The following is an 11,407-nucleotide window of genomic DNA, read 5'->3' as shown; positions in this document are numbered from 1 at the left end:
ATTAAATTACGGTCGCCTTGCTCAATGTAATCACATTCTTCAGGACTATAATATAAATGACATCCTATATAAATAAAAACTTGGAAGCCGAAAAACACAAAACTGAAGCGTGTAATCTTGGCTTAAAATATTTATTATTAAAAAAATTGAAAATATTTTTTACAAACGTGATGAGAAAAATCTCATGCAAACTCTCGCGTACAATCAAATGGCAAAAATATGAATTTAATGCTTTAAACGCTTTAAACTAATTGTACAGAAACAGTTATGGGCAGATTTTCCTCTCATCGTGTGTTTCAGGATTCACCAATCAGGACAATTAGAAAGCCATATACAGGTGTTTTTTTATGTAACGTGTGCCAAGATATAAAAACATTTCACTATGAGTTTCACAATTAATTTCGTACTATATTGATTTTCTACTCAGATTACGAAACAGAGACAGGTGAGCCTTGACTAAGTTATAGACTTCCCAACAAGGATTCTTTTCAGCAGAGTTTGTTAATGTGTAAAGTTTCAACAATGTTCAAATAATGTCTCCAAATCACATAAATATAGTTAGATGGCAATTACTGGTATCAGCGTCTCCTCTAGAACAATTCTGTATTAGATTCATAATTTGTGTCATTTAAAAATCATTTGCATAATTAAAGCAATTAAGGGTTGTCATAACATGGCAATTAAAAATGCAACAAATTCGGAATGTTGTACAAAAGAGCTTCAATATGAAACAGTTTAATCCTCTGAGAAATGGCACCCTACAAACATCTGCAGGGAAGCCCCATAAAACCACGGGATGAACAGGCTGAGTTCGACTAGGCCCGTTCCTCTTATGGTAGGTAAATAAAATAACCCAAAAACATAAATATTTTCTATTTTCTTTATAATGGCAGTCACAGTATTCCTTTAGTTATTGTTATTGCACAATTCAGGAGGTTTCATCTCATCTTCCTTAGTCTCAACCTGTTTTCTTTGTCTCTTTTCTTAAGAAGATGTATGAATTGGTTAAAGAACAGTTCTTGATCTTTTTTCTTCTGGACAAGTCGAAATCGAGGATCTCTTCCGTATTTCTCTGAAAACTCTTTGAATGTGGTCCTAAAATGCACAAGCAAGTGGAAGTTAGAAACATGTAAGCATTGCAAATTCTAAACATCAGTATTTTAAAAGAAATGTTCATACACATGATTCAAAGGTTACTTTCAATAAACACCAAAGCACGACTCTCCTGGACAGCAATTGCTTCACCAAGCATGGCATTTCACACACATTCATAACTGAGTTTGAAACCCAGCAACAAAAATGATGAAAAACACTAAACTTCATTATAAGGGTAGGTGTGGTGAAGTATAGAGCCCCCGTAAGAGACAACAGGAGCCACTGGTAATTGTAGGCACCTGTATTGTAACATAGGATAGAGACGTGCGCGTACTCTCTGCAGTGTCCCCATGAATCGTGCCCGCCTCCTGGGATGTTCCCAGAAGGCACCCCGCTGGTCACGTGGGTGCTGAGCACTAGACTGCGACACCACACATATTTCCCCTTTAACAACAATACAAATAGATATCCAAACCAAACATCTGAGCTACATGAACAATGAGTTAAGTGAGAACACATTGCTGCTGCATCGGTGAAACTGGAGGAAGAGGGAGAGTGGGAGAGAGAGAGAGAGAGAGAGAGAGGGGGAGAGAGAGAGAGAGGGAAAGAGAGATATGAATGTGCCCTTGCCAGGGGCTGCAGATTGGTAGAGGGAGTCGAGGCAGTAAGGGTGTCTATGTGGTGAATTTGTTGTATCGTCTTGGATGCACCACTATCCTGCCTGTGCGGGTTCGTGTGCAAGAGGTCTGCTCCTCGAGTGTTTCTCTCTCCTGGCCGTTGTTGTGTGAAGTGGATGCCCTTTGCCTGATCTCTGGGGTGTCTGTGTGATCGGGCACCTGGAGTGGTGGGTGTAGTGCGGAGATGTCATTGTTCCTTTCTCCTGTGGACTCAGTATTTTTTTTCTCCAAATATGTTTATTAACATTTTCCTAATTATATTACAAAGCCATTGTTTAACAGCAAAACGTAATAGCTCATTCAACGTGACGTCGGCATCTTATACGAATAACGGTAAATAAAGTAAATAACTGCAGCATACTCCTGTACAGCATTGTGGGCTCTTTCTCTTCCCCCCGTACACCCCCCATAGGAGATTATTGTGAATCAGAGAGCGAGAGTCCATAGTGCGTAAGCCATGGTTTCCATATTTTCCAAACCTTTTTGGGGGCAACCCTGTGCTTTATATGTTGTCTTTTCCCCCAACATGCACACACCCATACCCTTCTTCCATTCAACCAGAGATGGGCACATCTCCGCCCCCCATGCCCTAGCCAGATCGCGTTTCGCCACCACTAATCCCAGTTGAAGGAGGATTAAATTTAGTTTGGGGAGGTCAATTTTGGTAGATACTCCCAACAGATCAAACTGGTGACTAGGCGGAATCGTCTCTCCTAAAATAGCTCTGAGTTCATCCAAGAGAGCGGCCCAATACATTTGAATCTTGGAACAGTCCCACACAGTGTGAAAGAATGTACCCCCAGACACCCTACAGCGCAAACATTCAGGTGAGTCTGCCCTCCCTATGTGGTGCAGTCGTGCTCAGTCATAGTATGCCCTGTGCAAATATTTGAATTGAATCAATCTAAGCCGAGACTTAATGGCCACCTCTCGAGGATGCATCAATGCCAGTACCCAATCTAAGTCCTCCATCTCTCCCAGCTCTGACTCCCATTTCGCCCGCAACTTCCGCAAGGTGTCTGGCTTATTGTTAAGTATCGTTCTATAGGTCCATGAGACCGCCTTCTCCTCTAATTCCCCCATCAGCAGTCGTCACTCTAAGGGTGCGTATTCGGGATTGTCTGTGGTGTCTATGCATTGCACCCGCCATGCATGAGCCAGCTGCAAGTATTTGTAATGTTGAGTCATGTTCATGTCATATGTAGCCTGTAGGTGTAAGAAAGGGACCAGCTCCTTTCGGTGTAAGATGTCTTTGAGTTGTGAAATGCCTAACAGGTCCCCCTTCCTGAAACCCCGCAATTTCGTGATTTCCCGAAGCCGGTTCCCCACCCAAAGTGGAGTTTCCCGGGTTACTCAGCCATCCCATTTCATTTGTCGTTCAGCCTGTTTCCGCGCTGTTATAACAATTTGTGTCGCTGTCAGGAGCTGTGCAGTGCCCCTCACCCATATAGATAATATGTGTGTGGGCGCTTGGTAAACTGCATGCGTTCAGGTGCGTATGTGGGGTGATCCCTCTCTACGTGCTGCCATTCATTCACAACGACTAGGTGGGATGCCCAATAATATGCCCGAAGATCCGTCAGGGAGATACCGCCATTATATTGGTTGCATTGTAACGTCGCCAGTGCAATCCTCGGCGGTCTTCCGTCCCAAAGAAATGTCCATAACATATCATCTATTTTGTTGAAAATCTCAACTGGTATTAGCTGATAGGTGTTTTGCAGCACATAAAGACATTTTGGGAGCACTATCATTTTATACAGTGCTGCCCTGCCTAGCAGCGTCAGTGGTAGAGTCTTCTATCTTTCCACATCCACACGAAATTCCCTGAGCCCCCTATAAAGATTGTGATCCAATGCCATTTTCGCATTCGTTGTGGTGTAAATCCCTAGATATTTTATGCCCTCTCTTGCCAACTGGAGTTGGCTCGGGCAAACCGTAAAGTCACCGCTCTTGTCTGCTGGGTATATGTACGATTTCCCTCAGTTGATTTTGTACCCTGCATGTGCCCCATATCTTTCACAACTGTCCATAATTTTAGGGAGTGTCGTTTCCGGGTTTGTGACATACATTAATATGTCGTCAGCATATAGAGATATGCGTTCGTCAGTCTCCTCACTTACTTCGCTCCGGAATCCAGTGATGTCCGGGTGCATTCGGATCATACAAGCAAGTAGTTCCAGCACCAGAGCAAAGAGCAGGGGGGATAATGGGCAAACCTGTCGGGTGACCCTACCTATTGAGAATTCCTGTGACACTACCCCGTTGACTCTAACTCTGGCTACGGGTCTATCATAGAGTACAGCAATCCAGCGCCTGAAGACAGGCCCGAACCCAAACTCTTCCAGAGCAGACATGAGAAAGGGCCAAGGGAAAGTGTCAAATGCCTTTTCGGCATCAAGAGAGAGCTGTGGACTCAGTATTGCCCCCTGTACTCCCTTTTGAGCCGCCAGTCTTGGGACCGTTGGTAGGGATGTTGTCGTCCAGATCCACGTTCACTCCTTGAGACCTTGACGTGGAGGGGGAACCACTGGCCTGCCACTGTAGGACCTTGTTGCACTTCGTCATTCTGCATTGAGACCATATTTTGACGTCGCTCAGGAGTGCTGAACGTGAATACAGTTCTCTGATTTGCAGGGGCTGGCTAAATTTGCTGTCGCCTTTCTTTCCGAAGTGGCCCAATTTTACTCTTACCCAGTCTCCCGAGGCTAGGGAGACCTCACGCACTCCATGCGTCTTGTCATAGTTGTCCTTGTAGATCTTTTGAGCTTTCTGTATGTTGCTCCTGACCACTGTGGGCGACCATCTGCTTTTAAGTTTCAAGTCCATCCACATCAAGTTGTCACTCGTGAATGGTTCCCTGCCTCGCAATATCCGGAACGGGCTGCATCCTGTGAGGGTGGGCGTGATGCGATAGGCCCACACGGTGTTTCTGATTTCTGTCTCCCAGTTCTTGCCTGCGTTGATGGCTGCTTGGACTGAGCCCATGATTACTCGGTTGAACCGTTCCGCTTGGCTGTTCCCTGCGGGGTGATACACTGGCGTAATGTAATGTAATGTAAGGGAATACTTCTATAGCGCGGCTATCACCCAACGGGTAACCTGGCACTGAGATTACCAAAAACACTGTATGTAAGTGAGCTAGAGCATAGGACTGGAATTAATCTCTGGGAAAAAGTTTTGTTTTCAATTCCTTCCTAAAGCGGGACAGTGAGTCCATTTCTCTAAGTTCTCTTGGCAGAGTGTTCCACAGTCGGGAGGCTACAACACTAAATGATCTGTGTGTGTGTTTGTTCCGGATGCCGTTTCTCTGGAGGAAGGCGTACCACTTTTCCGAGGTGAACTGGGGTCCGTTGTCGCTTGTGAGGATCTCGGAATTCCTTCCCTCAAGAATGCGTTTGTCAGAAATGTGATGACGGCATCGGTATCCACTTTGTCGCAGATGTCCACCTGCGGCCTTTTTGACTATCTCTTGATGAGGACTATCACATACTTGGGTACTCCCCATGAGTCCAGGATGGGGCCCAAAATGTCCACTGACAACTCTTCCCATGGGTTTGCGGGCGTGGTAAATTCACCCATAGCAGGTCTCAGCAGTGTTTGCGCCTTGTCTGCGTTGGAGCAATGCTGGCATGCTCGCACAAATCTTTCCACCTAGTTGTCCACCGCTGGCCACCAGTACGATTGTTTCACCCTTAGTTTGGATTTGACGATGCCCAGATGGCCTTCGTGCATTATGCTGAGGAGGCGGTCCAGCAAGTTCTTCGGAGGAACAACCTTGTCACCTCTGAGTAGGAACGTGGCATCGTCGCTGAGGGATAATTCATCGCGCACTTCCCAATACTTCTGGAGATCATCCTTCAAGCGCTTCTTCTCGGGCCAGCCTTGAGTGATGAAGGTCTTCACTTTTGAGAGATCCTGGTCATGTTCGTATGCTATTTTCCAATCCTGCCCACTGATGACGGTTTCGTGGTCTGCTGTGAGTGCTACTTGGTACTCTTCCCATTCAGTGGAGTGTGGGGGGATATCCATTGCAAGAGACCGGCTGAGGAAGTCAGCCACTTTGTTTTTGTGGCCTGGCAGGTATTCTACATCATAGACGAAATCCAGGAGCCAGAGTGTCATTTTGGCGATGTGCAGGGTGGCTTTGGTGTGCCCGCTGGGGGGAACAACCTTTACAACGCAACTTTTACAACGCACTACCTTTACAACGCATTTTTTACAACGCATAATCCATTACAACGCATGACATTACAACGCATACCATTACAACGCATTTTTAAAAACTACCTTTACAACGCATTCCATTACAACGCATACTACCATTACAACGCATACCATTACAACGCATAATATTACACTACACTATCCAACACTTACCCTACTGTTGCACACCCTGGAGTTAGAATAGTAATTTTTACCCCTATACTATCCAACACTTACCCTACTGTTGCACCCCCTGGAGTTAGAATAGTAATTTTTACCCCTATACTATCCAACACTTACCCTACTGATGCACCCCCTGGAGTTAGAATAGTAATTTTTACCCCTATACTATCCAACACTTACCCTACTGATGCACCCCCTGGAGTTAGAATAGTAATTTTTACCCCTATACTATCCAACACTTACCCTACTGATGCACCCCCTGGAGTTAGAATAGTAATGTTTACCCCTATACTATCCAACACTTACCCTACTGATGCACCCCCTGGAGTTAGAATAGTAATTTTTACCCCTATACTATCCAACACTTACCCTACTGATGCACCCCCTGGAGTTAGAATAGTAATTTTTACCCCTATACTATCCAACACTTACCCTACTGATGCACCCCCTGGAGTTAGAATAGTAATTTTTACCCCTATACTATCCAACACTTACCCTACTGTTGCACCCCCTGGAGTTAGAATAGTAATTTTTACCCCTACACTATCCAACACTTACCCTACTGTTGCACCCCCTGGAGTTAGAATAGTAATTTTTACCCCTATACTATCCAACACTTACCCTACTGATGCACCCCCTGGAGTTAGAATAGTAATTTTTACCCCTATACTATCCAACACTTACCCTACTGTTGCACCCCCTGGAGTTAGAATAGTAATTTTTACCCCTATACTATCTAATACTTACCTTAAATGTAATTTAATATAATGCGTTGTAATGGTATGCGTTGTAAAGGTAGTATGCGTTGTAATGGCAATGCGTTGTAAAGGTATTTTTTAAAAATGCGTTGTAGTGTCATGCGTTGTAATGTCATGCGTTGTAATGGATTATGCGTTGTAAAAAATGCGTTGTAAGTGCATGCGTTGTAAAAGTGTGCGTTGTAACGTCATACATCCGCCCGCTGGACGTGAGGACTTTGATCAGTGGTTTGTGGTGCGTGCGGAGTGTGAATTTGGAGGTCCAGAGGTATTGCCAGAATTTCTCCATGGCCCATATGGAAGCCAGCATTTATTTTTCTATGACTCTGAATTTGTCCTCGTTGGGAGCGAGTGAGTGGGACGCAAAGCCAATGGTGACCTCTGTGCCGTCTGTGGAGCGTTGGGACAGGATTGCCCCTAAACCCTTCTCGCTGGCATCAGTCGTCAAAATGCTGGGGGCTGATCTGTCGAACCCTTGCAGTTGGATGGCCTCACAGATGTCGTTCTTGATGGTTTTGAATTCCACATCCGCTTCTGTCGACCAGTTGGACGTGTTCTTGTCCTTCCGCAGCTGGTGCAAGTTGTGAGTCTTGGTTGGGAAGTTCCTGATGAATGTGCTATAGAATTCTGCCAAGCCAAGGAAAGAGCGCACTTCATCTTTCGTTCGAGGTCTGGGTGCCGATCTGATGGAGTATGTCGCCCTGGAAGTATAGGACATTGCCGCAGTCTTTGAACTGCTTATGCATACGTTTCTGGAATACTGATGCTGTGGACGCAGGTCCGAAGGGCAGTTGTAGGAAGCAGTAGCAGCCAAATGGGGTAATGAAGGAGGTCAACTTCCTTGATGAGGGGTGAAGAAAGATTTGGTGGTAGCGGCTGTGAGATCTATGGTCGAAAACCATTTGATGCCGTTGGTTTGGGTTAGCATGTCATTGATCCTTGGCAGGGGGAACTTGTCAACTAGTATGTATTTGTTGAGTTCACGAAGGTCAATGCAAAGGCACACTTTTCCATTTGGTTTGCGTGCAATTACCAAGGGCACCAACCACTCGGCGCTTTCGATGGGTTCTATGACGCCTTTGTCCGCCAGGCGCTGCAATTCCAGTTGCACGGCTTCCCTGCAGTTGAAGAGTATATTCCACACTTTGTGACTGACCGGTACTGCTCCATCTTTCAGCTGGATTATGTGTGTGAACTTCGACAGTTGCCCAATGGTCCCGCCAAAGACGTTGGGGAATTCTTTGTGCAGTTTGGCTACGCAGGTCTGGGGTGGTCGTCCGTTATTAGTTCTTGATTTTCTCCGCCGGGGTTTAATTGGATGCCCAGCGCTCCTTGGTCGACCCATCCGAGGACCGGGGGATCCATTTCAGCAACGTATAGTTTTCCTGTGGTTTCTCGCCCCCTGAACTCGAAGCATAGCTGTCTGAATCCTACCATGGGGATCTTTTCACCTGTGAAAGTGACAGCCCTATGGTGCTGGCAAAATCCCTGTCCCATTTGTCCCTCTGTATGATCATGAATGGGGACCCAGAGTCTGCTATCATGGATATCTGGACTCCCCCTATGGTCAAGAGACAGGATGGTTTCCTCCTGGAATTGCAATCTATGCCTAACACTTGTTTGTCTATGCATAAGATGCAATCATCATCACCATCCCCCTCCCTCACTTCGGGCTCCGAATCATACATAACACATTTGACAGAGCTGCTGCTGGGTCTCCGCCTGCAGACCTTGCCAAAATGTCCTGTCACCCCACAAAAGGAGCACTTTACGTGGAAGGTAGGGCAGCGTTTGTCGTTGGCCATGTGCGACTGGCTGCCGCATCTGTAACAGGAGCCTCTCGTGTCAGGGGGAGGCCGGTGGGGCCCTGCTGAGTTCTTGGTGAGCTATCGGCCGTACTTGCGCCCAGCGACGGGGCCTGGTTTGTCCCTGGGAGTGTTCTTGTCGCTAACTTTGCACACTGTCGGTTTGTCATTGCTGTCTTTCTTGGTAGCTGCAGAGCATCTTTTGGACAGTTCTGCTTTTTTGACAATCACTATGATCTCATGAAGGGGCGTTCCCCGCTCACCCACAACTTTTCCTGCACACTGATGATGACCGTGTGCATTATTATCTGATCTCGCACTAAGTCATCATGCAGAGGACCGAACTTGCAATTCACAGCCAGTTTTTTAAGTGCTGAGACATAGTCCTCCACCGTCTCGGTGTCGTATTGCTTCCGTTGGAAGAAGTTGTATCTATCTATGTCCGTGCAAATGACCGGCTGGAAGTGACTGTCCAGGTCGTCTAGTGCATGTTGGAGTACGTCTTCATCTGTTGCCGCTCTTGGTTTCTTGACCATATTCTCATACACTCGTAACCCCTCTGGCCCAAGAATATGTAGTAGTATCTTCTTCCTGTGTTTGCTGGAGAACTCTTCTTCCCCTTCATCTTCTAATGCGGATTGATATTTGAGGAAGTACCCCTTTCAATCTGCCCATTTCATAGCCGGTTTGCCTGGCTTGGGGAGGAATGGTACTGGGTTGGTTAATGAGAAGGTCTGGGCACACATTGTGCTGGACTGGAAAGCGGCCGCTGGAGAAAATGATCAATGAGGTACACGACCTGTAGCAGGAGGCTGTAACAGAGGCACTTAGAGATACACTTGCGGGCCTTCCACTCAGGTATTCATGGATTGTAGCCTGTGAATCTGGTTGCGGTGAAAATCTGGGGACACCCTGACTTTTGCCCTGGTCTGTCCGAATGAAGTGCAGTCGACCACAGCCTGGACGACTGCAAGCATGCGTGACCTGATGGAGCTGGGAGCAGGACACGCAGCGTGAGGAGGGCACTGGGTGGCAGCAGAGATGTCGTCTTGCGGAAGGGAAGGAGTGGCCTGGACTTGGAGCACTGCTTAAACGAGGGGTGGTTGTAGAACTCTGCCTGCGCTCTGTGCACTGGACGTCAGCTTGGGGCACAGTTGGCAGTGGCAGAGAGGTGGCGCTGCCGGCGGGGCGTGTGCGCTTGGGCGCGTGATGTGTGCTCGCTGTTTCTGTACCTTCACTCAAGGACTGCAGGGCTTCAGGGCTAGTGCCTGACTGCTTCAGTAAGTAAGTCCTGCCTGGCCTTAGATCCATGTGCCCTACTCTGAAAATTTATACTTGACTTAAAAATTGCCATATGTCACAGTTTTGGAATGTAATCTCTCATTGAGCGCAAGAGTTGTGCACAGTTGCACAAAGTTCAGATAATGGATACAAGAGTGATGAGAATATTTTCCCAACTGTATAAAAAAACCATGTGCTAGATATTGCATTTTGTATGTTTCAGGCTACAAAAAACAGCTTTGAGATGTGCTACGTGGTTCAAAGAGGTTACTTGACATTTTAGTTAGACAATAAAAAATAAATGTTCTTGCTTGTGGGCAATCCAGTAGGGAATACTTAAGACACCTACTAGGTTTATTTTACCCATGCTTCATATTTAGATATTCAATTATTTAATATACCCTACCTCAAACTAGGCAAGGAGGCAATTCACATTTCAGATTACCCAATTGCTCATACCCTATCTTTGTGTTTCAAGTGCAGTCTCTCTGGTTATGAAATTGCAAGCTCCTAGCTTCACTGACAACCCAACGGAAAAGATTCAGGAAAAGGACAGAATATAGCTTCAATATACTCCTATTACCACACATCCTTGTGACTTGAACATGCAACACTTCTATCTTTTGAAAAGAGTGTCTTTCCTCAGACCAAATGATCGAGAGGGAGTATGGAAGGAACATGGGTTGCTGAGATTGACTTTGATCCTTGGAATAACTGGGACAGTCTGAGAGGGGTTTAGGAAGAGAATGAGAACAGCAGAAGGAAAATAGTCTGCTTCCATGTTTTTTCTGGAAAAAGTATGCAATAAAGTTTACCAGAATATAACTAGCGTGGGAATATGCTGAAAGAGAGTAGAAATTGGAATAGAGAAAAGGTAGGTCTTTTAGCTTACTTTTTTCAGGGGTCTTTGCCAAATGAAGGACTGGAGTTACCACATAAGTTACTGAGATTTGCCAACTCCCCGTAGAAAGACCTGTTTTATGATCTGCTTGACAGAGGCTGGTAAACAAATGTGTTTCTCCAGTTCTGCCTTGCAATAATTTTTAGAGGTAAAAAAAAGAATTATTAATTGAGGAAAATGCGAGTCCTTCCCAAGTAATAGGTAAAAAAATCCTGTAAGGTCCAACACACAAGTTCAATAAATAAACCTGGGCTCAACCCCAGGTAGCTATGGCCCAGAGCAGGCTTGTTTTATTTAGGTAAAATTCTGAAAAGTATTTAACAGTACCACCAATATTAAAAAAATTGCAACACAACACAATACAAATCTGACAAGCAAAATTCTAATATTGCTGAAGTCCTCTAGTCACTTGGATAATTTTCACTCCCTGTCCCTGATCACAACTTCTACCTTCTGCTTTGTCTGCTTTATGGGAGCAGGTTCAGCACATCATACATCCAC

The 11,407-nt window shown here is 45.6% G+C and overlaps 1 protein-coding gene across 1 annotated transcript in view; it reads right to left on the bottom strand.

Annotated features, from left to right (window-relative positions):
• Window positions 1-208: 208 nt before the first annotated feature.
• TCERG1L (transcription elongation regulator 1 like) overlaps window positions 209-11,407 on the bottom strand; it is a 1,143,777-nt gene continuing 1,132,578 nt past the window's right edge. Inside the window, exon 13 of the mRNA XM_085606206.1 lies at window positions 209-1,095. Within this exon, the coding sequence (XP_085462332.1) occupies window positions 939-1,095 (157 nt within the window). The 3' untranslated portion in view covers window positions 209-938. The remainder of the gene's footprint in view (window positions 1,096-11,407) is intronic.

Source organism: Triturus cristatus, chromosome 1_2 (genome assembly GCF_964204655.1).
Source record: "Triturus cristatus chromosome 1_2, aTriCri1.1, whole genome shotgun sequence".
NCBI classification, from domain to species: domain Eukaryota; kingdom Metazoa; phylum Chordata; class Amphibia; order Caudata; family Salamandridae; genus Triturus; species Triturus cristatus.
The sequence above is the reverse complement of the archived record's forward strand: the minus strand, read 5'-3'. Positions and strand labels throughout refer to the sequence as shown.